This window comes from Crinia signifera, chromosome 9 (genome assembly GCF_055691185.1).
Source record: "Crinia signifera chromosome 9, ASM5569118v1, whole genome shotgun sequence".
Lineage (NCBI taxonomy): Eukaryota > Metazoa > Chordata > Amphibia > Anura > Myobatrachidae > Crinia > Crinia signifera.
In genome coordinates, this window is record NC_139225.1 from 118,887,071 (window position 1) to 118,910,236 (window position 23,166).

Below are 23,166 nucleotides of genomic sequence, written 5' to 3' on the forward strand. Positions count from 1 at the left end.
GCATAAGACCTTCTAGGGGTCCCTGCCACATCCATCCATTTTGTCCAGCATTTCACTGAACCTGTTGATCCCTTTAGCAGTATCCTGCATCACCTGAATCAGCGCAGGATCTGCCTGGGTAAGAGGCAAGGAGCCAGACGACTGCTGAGATGATGGCATAGGTCTCTGTGATTCTACCAGCCCATCACTCTGCCTGTCCAAAAGCTGCACCAAAGCGTTAACTGACCTGCCTAGGGCCCTGGCCCACGCAGGTTCCATCTGCTCTGCCCTATGGGGTTCACTGCCCATGGGTCTCACATCAGCGCAAGTAATACATAAGCCCCCCTTGGCCATCTGCTCAGGGACAAACTTTTGTGTGCAAACATTGCACGCGCTCAGTGCACTAAGGGCTCCCTCCCCCAAAACCACAGCCTGATGCTCAGACATGATGCAAGTGATAAATGTATATCTATCAGTATACACAGTGCAAACAATGTACAAGCGTTTATACAGAGGCAATGCACCCAATCACTTATCTGTCTGTTGGTTTCAACTGCGGGGAAGCGATGCCCAGGAAATCCAAGTCACTCTGCCAGGATCAGTAAGCCAGCTCAGCTCCGCTGCAAGCGTTCTGAAAGGCGCCAAAGTCAGAGTGAAGGAAGAGACCACAGGTCCCTGCTGCTGCGGGGTCCGTGACCTTTTGGCGCCAACCACCCCCAGCCAGCCGCTCCTCAGGTAGGATTTCCTAGTTCCAGTGTCTCCCCCTCAACTGGGGATCACTTGGAACATGCCTGTCACGACGCTGCTGTCCTCTCATCTAGGAGCTCAGCGTGTAAGCTCCGCATAAAATGGCCGCCGCCATCACGGAGCGCCTGTCCCCCATGATCCCCACCTAAATGTGGAGCCGGTTTCAGGGTACTCCGGAGCCCAGGCAGCCTTTTAGAAAAGGCTATAAGCGCTGCACAGGGAGACCAGACAGTGTCTCCCCTGTGCACAGTGAGCTGACAGGACGCGCTTCTGTCAGCTCCTGCTGCGCTAGCAGTGTGAGGAATCACTATGAGAATCCTCACACTGTGCCTACCTAGCTAGGGTAAAAGTTAATAAAACAATAAAAATCCCCTAACTACTCTAATTCTTCGGCTGCTCCTGCAGCCCTTTAGAATAGCACCCACTCCAGTGGGCACCTAACACGAACTGAAGAGTCCAGGGATGCAGTAGGGGAGGAGCCTACCCTCTAAAACTTTAGGATAGGTGCCTGGCTCCTTCGGACCCTCCTACATCCCAGTGTTGAGCTGTGTCACCAGGACCATTGAAAGAGAAATGGGGTGCCGTGTATTGTCGGAAGGAGGAGTTTGGAGCATTGAGGAGAGAGTGCTGTGAGAAAGAAACTTGTGTGTAGGGGGTGAGTTGGAGGTGCCACTATCAGTGTGGAGATCAGTCAATGGGGAGAGACTGAACATACATACCTTGCCCACATTCCTGCAGGACACCTTACCAGCCTAAGCCAATGGGAATGGTGGTGAATAGTACCAAGGCAGAGCGAGGTCTGCATCACTGGGGTGACAGTGAGAAGTTTCAACAGACCATTGGTATAATATATAGCACTACTTACAGCACTTGTCCTATATGAGCATCAGGTGCAGATAAATGATCAAATAAGGTTTAGCATGAATCATTAAATCAAATTATTACCAATAGCAACGCTGTAAACCTTCACGTAAATCAACATTTCAGTCCTTATGATTTTCAAGTGATTAAAATCTTAACGATCTACATGTCGATTTAGGCAGCGGAGCATACAGTCTATATTTAGTTTGCTCAGATTGCCCCCCGTCTATTCTATATAGGTTGTTTAAGAGGTAATTAAGAGTGCAACAGGCGCAGTGTTATAACATATATCGGGAGAGTGCCAGCTCCTTCACCTTGTGTTATGTACTGTATTAGACAAGTTATAGCATCACACAAATCGTGTAAGCTAATCATAATAGTACAATAAAACACTACCACTGCCATGTTTATTGATCAGTCCAAGCATACCATGAAACAAAATAATGAATGATATAGGAGAACCAGGACTTGTGATACAGAAAGAGACCACACTACCACATTACATTTTTAGATTTAGGACGTTTATTTGGAGAATATATATATATATATATATATTTTATATATATATTTTATATATATATATATATATATATATATATGTTAAATAATTCTATTCATATTCAATGGATTTTCTAGCTAAAAGATAATCAATATAACCACCAGACCAAGGAGTGCAGGGGGGGGGGGGGGGGTAATCACAGAGAACATATATGCATACATGTTATTTATGTGCTGGATCGATCCCCTGGGGATTGCCAGCACTGACTCATAGGCAGCGCCCAGGAATCAGTATAAGCTAGTGCAGTGTTAAGCCAAAAGGAGTCTGTGGGCGGGCTTAATACTGTAAAGATATATGCTGATTCCAGGGTGCCATGCAATCAGCGCTGGCGATCCAAAGGTTATCGATCCAGCATGTATATTACATACAGGGGAGGTTCCAGTGGGAAGGCAAAAGCTCAGTTAAAAATTCAGATAGGGCAAGCAAAGCCACTGCCACCAACTGCCATTCCAAACTGACTGGCAGTGGGTGTGGCTCCCCTATTTGAATATCGAACTGTGCTGTGCTGCAGCTGCACCTCTGGAGCTGCCACTGTTATATGCATAACAACATGTATATACTGTATGTGCTCTGTGACACCCCCCCCCCCCCCCCCCCAACACTCCCTGGTCGGTATAACAGTAGCTTCAGGTCAGTGATCTTTTAGGGAAGCGGACTGCATGGCTTCTTCTTTCCATTTAGCCTTTTTCTCTGCATTTCTTTGCATCAGTGTATTTTCCTCCTTGAGAGCCTGGGAGAAGAAACAAAATATCACTGACTGCTCTTGTTACATATGTGACACGGGACATTGAAGCTGTTCTCAGTCATGGGTGGTCTCAGTAATTCTACCACCAACGATACAGTCAATGCAGTATAGTGATATTGAATATTTTATATGCAGTACAACACAACAGATAAACAGACTGAAATGACAATTTATGGAATGAACATGTCGTGTGCAAAGATCTTTCCCATTTACTATGTGAAGCCACTTAAACAATTCAGTGCTAAGGACGGGTGTTATTCACTCTCAGGATATGCCTCAAAAGTGCTACTGAACGCATTTACAGTCGAGCAGGAGTTCAATGCAGGAAAAATCATAACTACTGTGCATACAGTATCCACACCACCAGTTACTGCAGGGGAGGGCTAGTAGAGGCCGAATTTTACCATATTACCATGTTGCCCATGGACTAGGACCTTTTCCAGCAATATTATGCAGCTTTATTATTTGCCAGTTCTTGGTATTTGGCTGTATCCGATCCTCTAGGGCAATTAGGAACAAGGCCGTAGTCCCATTAGATGGTGGCACACGGATCCCTCTTGGTACGGAGGTTTTAAAGATGGGAATAATGCTGTGATGGTAGGAGCAAGGTCCCAAAAAAGGTGTCCTGGTAAAAGGTGTCCAACTAGAGATGGATGTCTCATTTTGCAATGCAACCAGTGTAACAGTGTTAGGCTCAACGCGTTTCTCTGGCAGCACCAGCTTTCTCAGGAGGCTCCATACCAAGAGGGATCCGTGTGCCGCTATCTAATGGCCATGTTCCTAATTGCACTGGAGGATGGGATACAGACAAATACCAAGAACTGGTAAATAATAAATCTGCATAATGCTGCTGGAAAAGGCCATAGTCCTGGCCTATATGCCTGTCACCCCAGTGTTCCTCATTAACCCATGACCTTTGGAAATCATGTACACCACCAGTTGCAGCATTCGTTACTAGCCCGAATAAATTGTCTTAAGTAAGAAAATCATTTCACTGAATTTTTCACAGCCTGCGCTGGTATTTTCTTTGCTTTTTCCTTGCCAAGAACTTACCTGTTTTCCAGACCGCACCATTAAGATGCATCCTGTCACTGTGAAGAGTATCATCAACATGCACACCTTTATCCGAACGTTGCTTCTGGCAGCCGAGATGGTCTCCCATCTAGAAAAAGAACACACCCACAAAAATTACTCTGGTGCTACCATGAGTGAGCTAGACACAAAGGGGGCAGGGCTTCATAAAAAGGGGCAGGGCTTTACAGGAGGGTCAGGGCTTCTCCCCTCAAACCCCTGTTTTAATCAATCTGGGGTCCAGAAGATGTGTCAGGTGCCAGACGTCCTGCACCCCCTTTAGTGATGCCAATGCATGGAAGCATCCTACAGACTTATGGCGTCAATGGGAAATATATGTGACAGTCCATAATCTGTAGTACTCCAAACATATAACCAAAACCTTGACACTTTATCAATATACCCCTAGCCAATGGGCGTGCAGCGGACTAAGTCAACTGGGCAAAAGGTGTTTATTCGCTGTTCACTAAGGTCTAATATTTGGAACAATTACTCATATGTTTTCATAAATATCAATTTTATGTCTCCCCCTACAGCAGTTGTTCCCAAACTTTTTGAATCACAGCACCCTACAGTATGAGAATATTTTTCACGGCACCCCTAGGCCATAAGTTTGTTACTGAGAATTTCAGAAACAAATATTAAATTAAATAAGTTGTGAATAAATTGTATCCTTATGTAAAATTATGTGAGGAACATGATTCACTTCTGTTTAGCCACACATTTTAGAACTGGAAGCCACAAGCACTGATTTTGCCTATTTCATTGGCCATACATAATTTGAATTGGTTCTGGACCACCACCCTGAGGCACCCCTGCAAGTGCTCTGAGGCACCCCAGGGAGCCTAGGCGCACAGTTTGGGCACCACTACCCTACAGTATGAAAGCAAGCAATAGCCATTACTCATAAGTTAATAAGGGACAAGGCAAGAATGATTAATGGATTATTGGAGTAAGGAACCATTTTCCAATTAATATAAATTGGTAAGAACACAGTCAAACAAACTAAAATGAATGATTATTAAAGTGTTCTTCATGAACTTGTTATGTGGTGCACGGGACCTTTATCAATATAGAGTACTGGTGCCTTGCATGCAAACAAAGATATACTGTAGTCCCTTCTAAAATGATAAGCCCGGCATTAATAAAGCAGTGGTTGGAATCACGGCGCTGACATGACATTTTTTGATTTTTAATGAATTTTTTATGTGTTTACTAAATATGTAAAAAGTTCAAAGATGTTAAATACCTATAAACGAGCCTTTACAAGTCTCAATCAAACAAACGGCTGGTTCACAATCCCTAAGGCCACAGTATGTTTACAACTGTGGTTATATAATAATAAACTGCAAACAAACGGTAATCCATAGTAACCGGAGAATTGCCATCATTGTCTAATGTTGGGTACACTGTAGATGACATGAAAACGATACACCGCCTCTCACGATTTCCCTTGAACTCCCGAGAACTCCTGGACAAATGAAATTGTGCATATGCAATGAGCGATTTTACAAAACATATCGTCAGTGGCCACATGCAGTAGTATGCTATCGTATGTCGCATGTACTCCACGTGTACAGATGACAGAGGGCTTCGCTAACAATCTGCGAAGTGCGTAACACTAGCGATATAGTGTGTACTCATTGAATGCTTTTAAGAATTTGTCATTACGAATGGGTTTTTTCGGCAACAGAATTTAAAATATTATCTAGTGCGCACATAGCTTTACTTTCATTGGATCAATCTAAGCTACATAGACAATTGGTTCTTTGCACTGATGGACATTGAAAGGATCAAGTAAGTGTAAAGGTGAGTTATTCTGCTATTTTGATGTCAACCCCTGAGATGGTGTCACCGAGCAGGAGACTGAAGAGAGGTTGAGATCAGACCAGCTCTGGGCAAACCTCCAATGTGAAAAGAATGGGGACATAACATGTGGTCATGCCACCTAAATATCATACACAATGGGGGCGTGGCTTCGCAATCACAAGGCCATGAGACGTTCCCAGTGCCGCACTGGAAGTCATTCACCTGAAGCAGAGGGCGGAACAGAGCAACAGGCATCTGCAGCGTGGAGATGAAGGGATATAAGGTGGGTGTAGGTATGTGTTTCTTGTCTGTATCACCTGAAGACTGGGAATAAAATTCCAAAATGTTGCAAAGCAAATGTCTTTTCACTGATTGTTGTCAAGGATAAAGTCCATACAAGTGCTATATGGACTTTTACACATAATATATAACAAAATCCCTTTAGTTGCGCTAATATTTCTACTTGAAATAGCGCCCCTGTTCAAATTTCCTTAAGATACTTCAGTCTTTCTTTATACAATTAACAGTTAATTGTTTATAAAATACTTATTTAAAAAATTCAAACTAAAATTGACAATTTACCATAGTTCATAATTATTAGGAAATATTTTCTTGATTCTTTAGATGAAGAATATAAACCCTACGCGTTTCTTCTCACAGCAAGCCTTCATCAGCGGTAAAGATATACTTGTGTACTTTACCCCTGATGAAGTCTCGCTGTGAGACGAAATGCGTCGGGTTTATATTCTTCATCTAAAGAATCAAGAAAATTTCTCGTAATGATTATGAACTATGGTGAATTGCCAGTTTTAGTTGAATAAATAAATTAATATTTTATGAACAATTGACTGTTAATTGTAGGAAAGACTGAAATATCTTAAAGTAATTTGAACAGGGGCGCTATTTAACACTATTGGTGTGATATACATACATTATATATATAATATATATATATACATATATATATATATATATATATATATATATATATGGTGCAGTGTGGGGTGCGGCACTCCAAGAATACACAATTTAGTTAGGTATCTGCATTTAATAGCAGTCAGCAACGTTTCAACGCCCCAACGGCGTTGTCATCAGGCTATACACAACGATGACAACGCCGTTGGGGCGTTGAAACGTTGCTGACTGCTATTAAATGCAGATACCTAACTAAATTGTGTATTCTTGGAGTGCCGCACCCCACACTGCACCTTATATGATTACTTAGTGCGGGCACCCACCAAACAACGCTACAGGAGGCTGTGCCGGGTAAGACTGTATTTGTATATATATATATATATATATATATATATATATATATATATATACATACATACACTAGGTGATTCATCACGCCCTACGGGCGCTCTTCACACCGTCGTAAGGGGCTGCGCCCCCTTAATTTGTAAACGTTTGTATTGTGAGAAATATGGTTAGAATTGTATGAAAGATGCCCTGTATTGCAACTTGAGTTATAGGTGAAATTTGTTAAAAAGAGAACATATCATTTGAAAGGGGGTGTGTATTGTATTGTTTTGTTTAATTAAAAAGCAGTTGTTTAGGTGTGAGTTTGTGTGTGCAATAGTATAGTAGGGTGTTTTTGGGTCAGCGGCTCCCCACTGGAGGAGGTCACGACACAGGAAAACAGGAGGCTGGGTAGTGATAGGGGTGTGTGGGCATAAGGGGGACTAAAGAGGAGGGTGGGGGACACTGTGCAGCTTCTGCCAGTGGGTGAGGTTCAAGCGAGGCAGCTGGCGGAAGTTACGGGGCAGGAGAACAGGAGGCAGGGCAGTGATAGACGTGTGTGGGCATGAGGGGTAGTAAAGGTTTTTGGCTGTTGCAGAGTAGGGATGGGCATTGGTGCAGACGCCATCAATGGTTGGCATTGATGGCGATTTTGCACCCTGCTATCGATAGTAGTAACATATTACTTGGATAACCATCAATTGTTGTAGCTATCGATGGTCATCCATTATATCTGACTGAATAGGCCATGGGTCAATCAGAACTCGGTGGCGTGACTTCCGGGTGTGTGTGGGGGGGGGGGGGAGCTATGCTCCATGTCCTGGCACCTTAAAAAATGTGAAACTTGATCGGTTCTCCTTTGCCATTGATGTAGGGAAACCATCTGGTCCTCCCACATCGATGGCAAAAGTATTCAACATCGGCCATAAACCATCAATGATTTGAAATCATTGATGGTCGATGGGCATCCCTAGAACTGGAAGAGGGTAGGGGACAGTATGCAGCTTCCGGCAGTGGGTGAGCGTCTCCTCCCACTGGGAGGGAGTGAGCGTGCATGAGAGCAGGAGGCTGCATAATAGCGGTATGTGGGCAAGACATTGATAAAAGTTGTGGTGCTGGTGCAAAGGACCGTGGGGACACTTCTGGCAGTGGGGGAACCTGCAGTGCAGCAGCTAGGGCCGGATTTCGCACATAGGGGCGGCACCTGCTTGTGGCGGTACAGGTACAGGATCCCCTATTCTCATGGGGTATGTGAAACGCGGGAGCGGGGTCACGGGGGTCCGCTGAGGGGGAATTGCCAGAAGGGGGTCAGGGGGATCTGCAAATTGTGGGAGGGGGGGTGCGGGGATCTGCGATTAGTGGGAGGGGCCTGGGGTCCGCAAATCGCGGGAGGGGGCGCGTGGGGGCTTGAATAGCGGGAATGTGGGTCCGCAAATTGCGGGAGGGGGGTTGTGGGGGTCAGTGAATTGCGGAAGGGGGGTTGTGGGGGTCCGTGAATCGCAGGAGGGGAGCAGGGGGTGCCGTGAATCAAGGGAGGGGGGCGCGGGGGGGTCATGAATCGCGGGAGAAAAAAAATACGTTTGCAGTATCATTTTCCAGCTGCATTTAAATGACAGGGTATAATAAATTGTCCGGTTAGTCAATGACTTATCACAAAATATCACAGAGCACTCAGTCCTTATAATGGCCCCTGTGTGCACACTTATACAAAGTACACATCCTGGGCTTGCAAACATTACCTCCTTATCTGGTGTGATTTTCTCTTTTAAATACATGTTAGTCTATACTTATCCAGCAGTATTTGTTTGTTTGATGAGACTCTGGCATTGGCACACCTGAGAACAGTAGAGGTACCTTGCACAAAACACCACATCTAGGGTATTTGGTCTACTCAACACTCTACCCCTCATGGCCTCCATTAGGAAAAACCCAGCCTTTCTCCAGCCTATCCAAAGCCATTTGAACTGTGGATTCGATAAATGATTAAACTCCGATCACTGATAGATGTTAGATGAGCTGTGATGAGAAGGGCTCCCTGAGACACTTATGGTGATTCTGTACGATAATCACAGGGTTCTGGTCTAGCACTACAAGGTCCTTTCAGAGGTTCTTAAAGGCCTATGGAACCCAAATTAAGAGGCCCCCACCACCTCTTTTAAAAAAGTACATATAAAATATCCGATACTTATTTCCTAGCACGGCGTCCATCGCATAAGATTGTATGCCTTAATTAAGGCATACAATCTATACAATTGAAAAGATTTTTAATTGTATGTACAATATCGCATCTTATGGATCTCATCTTATGGATCTCATGGATCTTATGCATCCATAAGATGCAAAAGATCCATGAGATCCATAAGATGCCATAACATAAACATCGCAATAAAACCCCCAATAACCATTGTTAACGCCACCGGCACTATCAACACCAACCCGAAGCGTTGCGAGCGCAGCGAGCCGCGGCGGTACGCGTCCTCCGACCGTTTAATACCCCCCCTATCCACGTTGAGTTGATTTTATATAGTGTGGCGAGCGCAGCGAGCCACCGAGCCCGAAGCGTGGCGAGCGCAGGCGGACTACTTCACATGTATTCCGCGTCCCCTCGTGGGGCGCGCTGCGCTCGCCACGCTTCGGGTTCACACACTATATAAACTCAACTCCACGCCAACGTGGATAGTGGGGGTATGAAAAGGTCGGAGGACGCGTACCGCCACCGCTCGCCACGCTTCTGGTTGGCGTCAATAGTGGGGTGGCATTAACAATGGCGGGGGGGGGGGATTTCACCCATGCGGGGGGTAGCAATTAAAATTGGGGTTTTGGGGGCTTTTTACATTGGAATAAATGTAAAATTGGGTCTCAGAGACCATTTCACATTGATTCCAATGTAAAAATCTTGCCGATTGCGTCGATTGCATCCCATGCATCTTATGCTGCACAAATACATAAGATGCATGCAATGCTTGCAATGTAAAAATCTCGTCCATCGCGTCGATTGCACCGCATGCATCTTATACCGCACAAACACATAAGATGCATGCAATGCTTGCAATATCGACCCGACACATACAATCTAGATCGTGGCGCCGTGCTAGGAAATAAGTACCAAATATACATATATTAATATAATGCAATATTCATGATTTCAAGTTCTTTTCTTGGGGGGGGGGGGGGGGGGATTTAATAGGATGAATCTCTCATCCTATTAAATGTCACCCTAGGTTTTAACCTAATTGCCAAATCAACAAATGCACAAATATTTTTTTATTAACAAAAACACACAAAAAAAATAAGATGGACAATTTTGAGGCTTCCTGCCAGTTACAGCCCCCCCCTCTACAGTCTCTGGTAAGGCCTGTGTATTAATCTTTTCAGATGGTTCTACGCGGCTGCGGTCCGAGCGCCAAAGAAGAACTTGTCAGCAAGCCCGAGAAGATCCATTAAGAGATGAAACATCGGCTCCTGTACAAAGACCTCAAAGGGAGAACAGAGACCGAAGCCGCTCTCCTTTTTCTGTCCTGAGAGACCACCACGAGCACCAAACTCAGATCCGTTCCCGGATCCAAGTCCTCTACCTTCAGCCTCTCAACAACCAGCTGCGAATGGACCGAATCTTCCAGCAATAGCGGAAGACTTCAAGCAGCAGATTCCCCCAGTGGTAGAGCTCGATAGGGAGATTATAAATGCCAGGATGAGAGAGATGCTTGAACGGAGTGTTCGACTGGGACGATATGCCACGCAGGAATGTAGAGATCACAGGATTCCCATCTTGCACTATTGCTGAGGATGAAGAGTCGCCACCATCATGTGTCATCTATCTAACAGATTTTCAAAATGAAGAGTGGGTGACAGTCCTGCCCTGTGGCCAGAGATACCATCCATGCTGCATCTAGGAGTGGTCGGACACAAATCCCAGCCGTCCAATATGCCGCAGACAGTCCTCCCCAATGCCGGTCCTGCTTCTTATCTTCGGAATAGAACATGAAGATCTACACCACCGTACATCGTGGTAATATCTCTCCTCTCAGCTGTTATTCTGTTTCCTTCTGTTTTCTGGTCTCTCTTCTTTTCTGTTTCCATATTTCTTCATGTTCTTTTCTTTCTCCGCATACATCCACACCACTCTGGCCTATCCATTCAGCATTCAGCTTTCTCTACTACACTACTCCCACACTCCTGCAGCCGAGGGCAGACATACTCACATACAAAATGAGCATATTGGGCCTGATTCATAATCTGATACTGTGGCTGCACATGCAGCAAATTTCTGATGTTCAGGAATGGACACAACTTGGGAGCATTTTGCCACTCGTCACTGTTAGGGGTGAGGGTCCCGAGGGATTTTTCCCTGTTTTCACCTGAATACATGGTGACACTATTGGCTTGTGTTCTCCATGCAGTTTTATCAGGTTTTTACCTTGGGCCAAGTCATCCAATCCCTTTTTTCTTTTCCTTTACCGTTGCGATTTGTCAACCTCTTTGTGGCGGGAAAGAACAGCAGTCAAGTGGTTACTGTGCTACTTTATGTACAGATGTAACCCTCTGTGTTCAGTGCCGGCGTCCACCAGCACCTCCCCTCTGGCGAGCATCGGTGGAGAGGGACTCCATTAAAACTGGGACGCGCGTGCGTAGCACCATGGGCCTTATTTTGGTTCATTCTTTCTGACAAAATCCTTCTTAGATGGACAAAACCATGTGCACTGCAGGGGGGGCAGATGTAACATGTGCAGAGAGAATTAGATTTGGGTGAGTAATTTTGTTTCTGTGCAGGGAAAATACTGACTGCTTTATTTTTACACTGCAATATAGAGCTCACTTTGAAGTAAAACCCCATCCAAATCTAATTCTCTCTGCACAAGTAACACCTGCCCCACCTGCAGTGCACATGGTTTTTCCCATCTAAGAAGGATTTTGTCAGAAAGAATGAACCAAAATAAGGCCCCAGGTAACAGAATTAAAACACAGTTCTACGTCTTTGTAATTAATTGCAGAGACACTGGGGCCGGCTCACCTGTTACACATTGTACGCAGCTGAGTAAGGTGCCAGAGTAATCAGAGTGCTGACAGTGTCTTCTTCATTACTGTCAGTGCCCTGATTACTTAGGCGCCTCACTCAGCTGCCACTCACTGTAAGAAGACAGCTGCCAGCCGCGGCCCAGTGGGAATGTTCAAAATAGTTGCAGACCTGCTTTGAATATACAGCCGGGCAGCCCACCACTCTCTGCCCTGCTATCACGGCTTTAAACTGTCTGCGGTTGGCGGCTGTCTTACAGTAGGTTGCAGCATTTCACTCCCCCTTGGGAACGAGTAATTCTCTCCCCCTTGGCAACAAGCTATTACCTCCCCCTTGGCAATGAGTATTTATCTCCCCCTTGGCAACGAGCATGAAGCCCCCTTGGCATTGACCATGAAGCCCATGGCATTGAGCATGAAGACTCTGGCATCGAACAAGAACCCCTAGCAATGAGCATGTAGGTAAGTGGCACTTATGTTCCAAATATGTAATGGGCATCATGGTGTGTGTTATAATGTGTGATGGGCATTATGGTGTGTGGCATAATGTGTAACGGGCATCACAGTGTGTGGCACAATGTGTAATGGGCATTATGGTGTGGCACAATGTGTAATGTGCAGTGTGTCTAAGGGGCTCTAGATGGTGCAGTGTGTCTAAGGGGCACTACTGTGTGGTGTAATGTGAATTGGTACTATTATGTGGCCATGCCCTAAATTTTTGACGCATGTCTCCGGCACACACTGTCCCTATTTTCACATATCGATTGTAGCTCCACCCACAATGAGGGATGCTGAAATGTATGTTTGTTTACCAAAAAAATTAGACACATCAAACCTTCACCATTGATGGGCAAAACAACGTCCATTTAACAAACCATCGATAATCAATCATGCCGAATAATGCTGTTAGATAAGCCCTTCCCCCCTACATAACAACCGTTAACACAGGAGTAAGTAATGCTGTGCATATTAGTAGTGCAAAATATTCCTTCCGTTTATCAGGGTTATAATTAAAATCTGGAATACACGCTTTCCAGTAGTGTGGACATTGTAAGGCAGGAGTGGGCTTGTGCAGACATGATCGCGCCTGCACATCACCGGACCTTCTCTTCCCCAACCCCTCCTAGCCATTAAGTAAGGTAAGTATGAAGTCAATATGGGTGGAAGGTGAGGTAGACTTGCATTGCTGGAATATGTTTCATATTGTGCTCACAGATGGTGTGGGATAAGATAAAGCAATCAGTTCCCAGGAGCTGTGAGTGAGCATTTATTACAGCACTCCTACATGAGCAAATGGCAGCGGAGCCTTGTTACCCAACAAAATGACTTTAGATCTTTGAAGAGCAGGCTGGGCCGGAACCAGTAGCATATACACAGATAGGGCCTAATTCAGACATGATTGCAGGGCAGCAAATTTATGGAGCCCTGTGATCAGGCATATGCTGCCCCACCGGCGTGAAATCCCGCACCGTGCGAGCCTACAATTTGCTTAGTACCACTTGGGAAAAATATTGCAGGGCTGCGAATAGCTGCGCATCCATTCGTAAGCCACTGACCGGCGAATGGTTATTCTAGGGTGTGCAGTCTGTGCATAGCCCAGAACTTACTCCACAGCTGCGATGGGTAAAGGCTGATCGGGGCCGGTCACATGATTTCCCCTAAAACACCTGGGCATGCCTATGTTTCCCCTGACACTGCCAGACAATGGCCGGTTACCACTGCCAAATGCTGGCTTTCTGTAAATCAACTTGTATACAACCAGAGATAAAAAAAAGTAGCAGGATTGTATTGCAGGACGGCCTTGCGCACGCATTCTACAGGCCATGCGAATTGGCAGCAGTGTGAACAGGTCTGAATTAGGCCCATATACACACAGTATAACACTTACTGAGGGAACTTTACTAAGACGGGAGTTCTAATTCACATATGATGTTGCTATGGGCAACCAATCAGTATCTACCTTTTAATTATTTTGCACCTTCTAGAAGATAATAGCATCTGATTGGTTTCCCATAGCAACATCAAATCTGAAATAGAACTCCCATTTTAGTAAATTTCCCCCACTGCATGACTGTCCCCTTTTACCATCACTTAGCGATGCCAGCAAGCAACATAGCGGTGCTGGAGGCCATGCTGCATTCAGCTACTTATACTGCTTTCACATTGCAGAAATGGGTAATGACACGGTATTCTTAAATGGGACTTTAAAACGGGTCTGAGCCTTGAGACCTTTCACATTGCAGGTGAAAACCGTTTTAAAAATCATTTAATACTATTCAAACATTCAACCCGTTTAACCCCCAAGGGACACGTTTCAAGCCATTGAAATAGAGCTGTTCAAACTGCCAAAGAACGGCTTTAAAACATGTAGGACTCTGCTTTTTAACCATGTTGAAATACCGGTTAACTTTAACCGGTAAATCAACTCTGGCACTTTCACATTGCAGCCTTAAACGTTTTAAAATGGAAAAAAAACGGCAATATACCATTTTAAAAGTGCGATGTGAAAGGGGTATTAGTGTTCTAAGAACTTCTTTGCATTAAAGCGATTTACCAACACTTTGATTTACAGAATATGATCATTTGTTATAATAATGAAACCAAATGATCCTGGCTGACCAGCTACTGTATTAGGAGTTTTCCAGGCAACGTTAGATCCAAACAACCTGTAACCATAGCAAGTCTAGATATAAGATTTAAGCAATTTACTTACGAAACGACTTCCGGAATATCTTCCCCTTTTTTGAAACGTCCGGACCATACAAGAACCTTTTTATCAAAATCCGTTGGTCTTTTTGGATTTCTATATACATGGTGACCTGGGCGAAAGACAAAGAAAATTGTGAAAGGAGCTCTCAACTTTTTGTTTGAATTATTTGTACTGCACTGTGTTAGTACACAACAAAAATGATAAATATACTGTAATTTACTATGTTACTGTAACTGACGTTGGGATCATACGTGCTGTAGGAAAAGACATGAGCTACCTGGCAGCTGGTGGCTCATGTCACCAGCATTTAGGAAGCAGGGAAGGTTAATAACCAAGCCAGTGCTGTGGGAATTTCCAGCCGTGCGATCAGGTCTGAATAACCCGCGGAGTTGATTTTATATAGTGTGGCGAGCGCACCGAGCCCGAAGCGTGGCGAGCGCAGCGAGCCCCGCAAGGGGACGCGTAATACTTGTGAAGTAATGCGCGTCCCCTCGTGGGGCTCGCCACGCTTCGGGCTCGGTGGCTCGCTGCGCTTGTCACACTATATAAAATCAACTCCACGCCGACGTGGATAGTGGGGGTATGAAACCACCACCACCACAATCTCTATTTGCCATCTGCAATGTATGTCAATAGAAGTGCGCCCCGCTCCTTCTGTGAAGTCCAGAGCTCTGCCATCCGATTCGCTTTGTTTTTGGGCATCACTATTGCATGCGTGCAGCTTGGTGCTGGACCTGGGTGACAGATACATTGGCCCTTGGTAGAGTGAGGTAATTTAGTGGCAGCCCACGGTGCAGGGATGGGAGGGAAGTGGCTGACAGCTGCCAAGACAGAGGACGTAAGCAGGACAGAGGAACACTGGCAACCCTCTGTAGTGCAGGTAATTGTGTGTCTTTCAGGCTCTTGTGGGGTCCACTTCATGGTCTAGAAAGGGGTAAAGATCCCTGAGCACCCTCCCCCACTAGCCACAGTATAACTCACTAAGGTAAGCAAACAGTGACAATCAATTTCCAGCGTCCACATTGTGTTTTATCTTGTTGTTACATATGTGGGATTAATACCAACAAACACGGTGAACAAGATTGACATTGCAGATTGCAAACTTGTGAGCAGGGCCTTCCTACCTTTATGTCTGTCTGTTATTATGCATTTTATACTTGAAACAGTAAGCAAGGAATTCACGTGTTATAAGGGAACCAACAATTGAAAATATTATTAATGCTACCCATACACGCTGCGATAGCAGAGTGCAATGCGATGCCCGCTCCTGCGGGCATCGCATCACGCAGTACAAAAAATATGTGCTGCACATACTTTTTGCACTGCCCGCGGATCGCATCGCATGCAAAACACATGCGTTGCTATGCGATCCAGTCCATAAGGCATCGCAACACACGCTGCTATCACAGTGTGTTTGGGCACCTTAACCTATGACGCAAGATCTTCTATGTATCTATTGTAGAAACAGAATGACAACAGATTCTGAATATTAAAACAAGAGATGGCGCAGTGTGTACGTAGGCCTTACTGTGCATAAGTTATATAAAGGGGTGGGATGGTGAGGAAATACCCCTGGTCCTCCCACATCCCAGCCACGTCTTACAATGAGGATGATACTGAAAATTTAGGGGACTGTCCCTCTTCACAGAGCAGCTATTCTTGACATAATTGACATGAGGTAATGGAGCCTATTGATGCAATTAGTCTAGTCCTGACCCCCATAGTTGACACCTGGATCTCCGCTCTGGGCTTCCAGCTGAATTGCGTTATCTTTGCCACACTCCCTGCTTTATAATGCCAATAATCACTTCATTGTGTAGTGGGGGCATAGCTACAATGACGCAAACGCATCTAGAAATCTCCATCACTGCCCCCTTTGACTGTCATGCCTCAGCACTGCCCCCTGGGATGTACCACACCTCTGCACTGCCCCCCAGCAGCTAGAGCTAACCGCCGCTCACATGATAACTTAGGGGCAGGTGTATTCATTCTGGTGAAGTGATAATGTGGAAATTGATAACGCACCAGCCAGTCAGCTCCTAACTTTCAAGTTACAGGCTCGATTTGAATAATTGATAGTTAGAAGCTGACTGACTTCTGCCTTATCACCTTCCACTTAATACATCTGCCCCTGAATTCCAACTGACCCAGTGGACATTTGAGGTAAAACTGCATTGAGCCTCATAAGATGCAGTGGGGCTGCAGGCTAGTGCGGTGACTGATTGGGGAATGCAGGCCACAGTTCAGGTGGAATCTGTATAGTTAAAATACCAAGAAAAATATATTTGCACTACTTGCACAGGCTGTCGATTAGTGTTTCTGAATACTGGTTCTCATGGAACCATAACAGTACATGTTTTCTAGATTATCTAATTATTCCTGAGGATACTATGAAAACATGCAATGCTAAAGTTCCGTGTGGAGCAAGTTTTAGAAACATTGCTGTCAATCAGGAGGAGGCCAGGGACGAAATTAATATTTTCGACAAGGGGCAAGGCAGTAATTTTAATTTGGCTCTGCTCTGTCTCCCCCACCCCTGCATGCAGGAATGGGTATCACATCAAGCACCTGGGTCATGTGACCCCCTTGCCTAGTTGCAGCCCTGGGGAGGCAACCTATAGAACTCCCACTGCTATAGAACTACACTTCCCTGTAGGGATGGCCATCGAGCATCGATGAGTCGAAATCATCGATGGTTCATGGCCGATGTTGAATACTTTTTTCATCGATGGGGGGGAACCAGATGGAACAGCAAAACGACACCTGCGAAGCCCCGCCCCTGAGTTTTGATTGCCCTGCAGGCCAATCAATCAAACACAATTGATGACCATCGATATGTAAAAATATCGATGGTCAGCCATTGCATAGTTTAGCACTATTGATGACCAGTTGCAGAATTGCCATCGATGGCCACCATCGATGGCAATGGCAACGACGGCCATCCCTACTTCCCAGCATGCTCTCCTACAATTTTGCGGCAAAGAGCGGCAGGGCATTCTGGTATTTGCAGTTCTACAGCAGCTGGAGTGCCAATGGTTCCCTGCTCTAGAAGATTCTGCCTGACAAAGCATGAAAAGCAGATAAACACAGTTTACCAACAAACATAGGGCCTGGTTCATAGACCCCCATAGATAGGAACACATAGATAAAGTGTTGCGATACTGCCATCTAGTTGATAACGCAGGAGATTGGAAACTGAGAACAATGTCCCCCTGTCAAAAAATGATGCATCTGGGTAATACTATTAATTTATAAAGTTTCTTATATAGCACAGCAATATTCAGAAGTAGAGACACCATCAAATCCACACATGCAAATATTAATTTATAAACCTGTAGGTGGGTTTTACTAAAGGACAAATGCATTTCCCATAGGTAGTAATCTCTGGATGCTGGTTCAGAGGCTCACGCCAGCTTTTATAGAAGCTTATAGGCTTTGTCCTCAGAGGGAAGAATGGCGCTGCAGCAGCCGCGTCCCTCCGTACATGCTCAAAGAGACTCCCAGGGCTGAACCGTAGAAGTGCCGGCATCAAAAAAGGCAGCTCTTATCGGAACAGCTGATATTTGCAATACTATGGCACATGTTAGTACATATGTGATTAATATCAATGCAATGTGTGGTAGGATGTATTGCAAATGCACTGTATGTATGATTTGTTTTACCACTTGCATTGTATTGTAGTTCACTATTAGAAACATTGGGGGGGGGGGGGTGATTCTGGTTGGTCCATACACACTGGGCGATTATGAATCAGCGCTCATCCCTCAACGCTGCCCCATACACACTGGGCGGCTTTCACATGAAAGTTTCCCAGTGTGTACGGGGCTTTACAATGCAATTTAGATTTCAGTTTGACCACACCCCATCCAAATCTAACTCTCTCTGCACTTGTTACATCAGCCCCACCTGCAGTGCTCATGATTTTGTCCATTAAATCAGGAGTTTGCTTTTGCAAACCAACCAGAATCACCCCCATTGTCAGAACTTCAGTCCTTCTAAACAAGAGGTTTAATCAGTATATTGAATCCTTAAAATACTGTACTTACCAGTGAATGCTTCATTTGCTGCTACTTTGGGTTTCACGTCACTGATGTGTTGACAGTAAGGCCTCCTGTATAGGACACTCCTTGTGCTAGGTCTCATTGCACAAATACCTCTCAGCAGAGATGTAAAGGTTGCAGTACTCAGCATGGACATTGTGTGCACAGTGCAGGGACTCTCAGCTTCTCTGACAACTTACAGTGAGCAGTATTCCCTGGCAGAGATCCGGCCTAGCATGCAATGTACGTCAGTACAGGAAGTATGCAGACATACCATGCACATTGGCTGCTGCAGCTATCCCTTAGTCACAGTGACAGCCTCAGTCTCAGGCTTCTGGACAGTACACACCTTACAGCTGCAATTTTATTACGTACTGTATGTGAAAATACTGTACATACTGTATAGCACGTACGCAGCTTGTCTCTGGCAGGACAATAGACATGATCTGTCTGGGTGAAAGTATACAGAGGCTCCTAATGTGCACTATGCAACTTAACGCTGGGCGTGTGTCTGCATTGCCTGAGGGGAACAAACCTACAAAACATTTTAGGCCAGGAGACCTGGCAGCCAGTTCTGACCTCATACTGTACATGACATACTAAGGATGTGGAATAAAATCCTGCAATGATGTGGAATAAAATTCTCCTCTCTTGTCGAACACATTAAGGTACAGATGGGGTCATTCTCTTTGTTGCCGCCGTCCAAGTATGGTATCACACAAATCCCTTGTTTCCTGAGAACCACCATCATCTCCGCCATCACCTTGGTGAATATGCGCGGGCTGAGGACAGGCCGAATGGCAGTGCGCGGAACTGATAGTGATCGTTCACCAGCGCAAACCTCAGATATTTTTGATGAGGGGCCCACATTGGGATGTGAAGGTAGGCGTCCTTCACGTCCAAGGACGCCAAGAACTCCCCCTCCTCCAGTGCCGCTATGACGGCCCGCAAGGACTCCATCTTGAACTTGGTTACAGTCAAGAAAGGGTTCAGGGATTTTAGGTTCAGTATCGGGCGTACTGACCCGTCCGGTTTTGGGACTACAAATAAATTTGAGTAATAGCCCTGCCCCCTCTCCAGGGGAGGGACCGGGGCTATTACCCTGGCTTGTACCAGCTTTTGGATTGCTTGCTGCAAAACCATTTGGTCCTCTGGGGACGCTGGGAGGCCTGATTTGAAAAACCTCTGAGGTGGCTGAACTGCAAACTCCAGCTTGTAGCCTTGCGTAATAAGAGTCTGCACCCAAGAATTTTGGCACGAGGCTTCCCAAACATGGCTGAAGAACACCAGTCTGGCTCCCACCTCGGCCGGAGCTATTGGTGGAGCCCCACCGTCATTCTGCGGGTTTACCTGCAGCTGCCCCGGTGGCCGCTCTGTGGTGGCTGAAGCAGAAGGCTTCCTGAATTTAGCTCGGGAGCCTCTGGCAGCATTAGAGCCACCTCTGGCCATTGGACGGAATTTACTTGCCCGAAAGGACTGCTGGGAGTGAGATTGGAAAGGACGCTTGGGCGCCTGTGGGGTTGATGGCAGGAATGTGGACTTCCCTGCTGTGGCTTTAGAGATTAACTCATCTAAATCACTCCCAAACAACCTGCCACCTGTGAAGGGGAGGTTTTCTACACTCCGTTTGGAGTCAGCGTCAGCTACCCACTGCCGCAGCCAGAGGGATCTGCGCCCCGACACCGCCATGGCTAAGTTACGGCCGTTAATGGCTCCTAACTCCTTCTGTGCTTCACACAGAACTTTAGCTGTGTCCTGAATATGGTGTAATTTTTCAGACACCTGCGCTACTGTCATGTCACCCAGAAAACCTTCCTGGATCTGGGAGGCCCACGTGTATATAGACTTAGCCATATAGCAACTTGCTAAGACAGGACGCTGACACGCGCCACTAGCAGTAAAAATGGACTTAAGGGTATTTTCAACCTTCCTGTCCGTCGCGTCTTTCAGTGAAGACGACCCTGGTACTGGAAGCACCATCTTTTTTGCTAGGCGAGACACAGAAGAATCAACCTCCGGTGGCTCCTCCCACACATTGCATCCCGCAGGATCAAAAGGGAACGTGGCTCTAAATTTCTTAGCCACTTTAAACCTCATTTCTGGGTTTTTCAATGCTGACTTGAAAGTATTTTCCAGGTCAGACTGCTCAGGGAAAACAACCTGTTGCTTTTTCTGAGTAGCAAAGAAAGCATCCCCTTCAGAGGACTCAGCTAAGGGAAGGTCCAACACCTCCCTGATTGCCATAATTAATGGCTCTGTGCCCCGTAGCAGTGACTGTGAAGCATCAGGCTCCTCATCACCCGCGTCTGCATCTCCAATATCATCATCCCCATCATCTGCCCCAGATTCAGGGGTTTGAGAGGGGGCACTTCTCTTACGAGTTTCCCCAGGGGTAGGAGTTATTATATCAACTCTGGCAGAGAGGATAGCAAGCTCCTTCTGCACCCTCTGGATCTGTGCTGCTGTAGCAGTTAACTGTGTAGTTACAGTTTCAAGCATGGCTTTCGTCCCTGCTGCCCAGGCAGGCTCCTGTGAGCTGTCCTGTGTGCTACTCTGCTGTCCAGTAAGTTGTGGGGGAACCCCACTACTTTGTGGGGACATACATGGCCCACAAGTAACTTGTGATGAAGATGCTGGCACAAACTTATCACTGCACACCATACATGTAAGTTTCCTCACCATTGTGACAAACAACAGTCTCCCCTCACACACCGCGCACACACAGTGGATATGCAGTGTGATTTATACAGATAATTACTATGTGTAGTTACTATCTGATTTTGTATAGCTTAACAAGCTAGTGGGGTAGTGTACAGAGGGTAATGGAGGGGACCAATACACCAAACAACCTTAGCTCTCCAATTTTAAGAGCTGGTAATCAGTACAGTAATCTTAACAGTACTTTACAGTGTATGCAGGCAAGTGTACAAGTACACAAGCGCTGAAAACCTGAAGCTGTCTCTGCAAGCAGATTCCCTCTGTTCCACACCGCTGAGGAGTGTCTGGAGCAGTACAATGGCGTTTCCAGCAGCCAGGGAAGAAGCAGGAAGCAGGTTTTGGCGCCCTCACAGAGCTTTGGTCCCACTGGTAACTGCCCTGGACAATACAGGAGGCAGTACCCTGTTCCAATGTAGGCAGGGGGTTGCGCGGTCCCTGTGCAGGGCACCGCCGATACCGCCGCCGCCATCTTGCCGCACCATTACCCGGGGACCACACGGCGGGGGACCCCGGGGTCATACTCACCACTGACATCTTCAGACTGGACTAGGGGTGTGCGCGCTGCAGCGCAATGCCCGCGGTAACATCACCCACTCAGGACGGTGGTCCTGTGGCAAGGACAGCTCGGTACCATGAAGTGGCAGACTGCTGTTAAGTCCAAACAGCAGCCCCAAAAAGAAATTAAACAGAAGAAAAACTCTCTGGAGCTCTTCCTGATGCGTGCTTCTCCTGAGGCACATTTCTTAAAACTGACTAGAGGGAGGGGAGCAGAGGGGAGGAGCCAGTACACCCAGTATAAAGTTTTATATGTGCCTGTCTCCTTCGGATATCCTCTTTTCCCCATCGTTATGAACGACTTCCCTGTATCCCATAAGAATGTAAGAGAAATGTGTAATGGGCATAACGATGTGTGTTATAATGTGTACTGGGCATAACGGTGTGTGCTATAATGTGTACTGGGCATAACGGTGTGTGCTATGTGTACTGGGCATAACGGTGTGTGCTATAATGTGTACTGGGCAAAACAGTGTGTGCTCTAATGTGTACTGGGCATAACGGTATGTGCCATAATGTGTACTGGGCATAACGGTATGTTCTATAATGCGTACTGGGCATAACGGTGTGTGCTATAATGCGTACTGGGGACAACGGTGTGTGCTATAATGCGTACTGGGCTTAACAGTGTGTGCTATAATGCGTACTGGGCATAACGGTGTGTGCTATAATGCGTACTGGGCATAACGGTGTGTGCTATAATGCGTACCGGGCATAACGGTGTGTGCTATAATGTGTACTACGCATAACGGTGTGTGCTATAATGTGTAATGGTGTGTGTTATAATGTGTACTGGGCATAACGGTGTGTGCTATAATGTGTACTGTGCAAAACGGTGTGTGCTATAATGTGTACCGGGCATAACGGTGTGTGCTATGTGTACTGGGCATAACGGTGTGTCCTATAATGTGTACTGGGCAAAACGGTGTGTGCTCTAATGTGTACTGGGCATAACGGTATGTGCCATAATGTGTACTGGGCATAAGGGTGTGTTCTATAATGCGTACTGGGCATAGCGGTGTGTGCTATAATGCGTACTGGGGACAACGGTGTGTACTATAATGGGTACTGGGCATAACGGTGTGTGCTATAATGCGTACTGGGCATAACGGTGTGT

The 23,166-nt window shown here is 45.9% G+C and overlaps 1 protein-coding gene across 1 annotated transcript; it reads right to left on the reverse strand.

Annotated features, from left to right (window-relative positions):
• Window positions 1-2,176: 2,176 nt before the first annotated feature.
• Window positions 2,177-19,142, reverse strand: LOC146035888 (protein FAM162A-like). Its single transcript, XM_083159586.1, has 4 exons — window positions 18,783-19,142; window positions 14,740-14,845; window positions 3,945-4,053; window positions 2,177-2,876 (listed from the first exon to the last, which is right to left on the reverse strand). Exons 1-4 carry the CDS (start codon window positions 18,931-18,933, stop codon window positions 2,778-2,780), a joined length of 465 nt encoding a protein of 154 aa, XP_083015712.1. The 5' UTR covers window positions 18,934-19,142; the 3' UTR covers window positions 2,177-2,777.
• Between the last annotated feature and the right edge of the window lie 4,024 nt (window positions 19,143-23,166).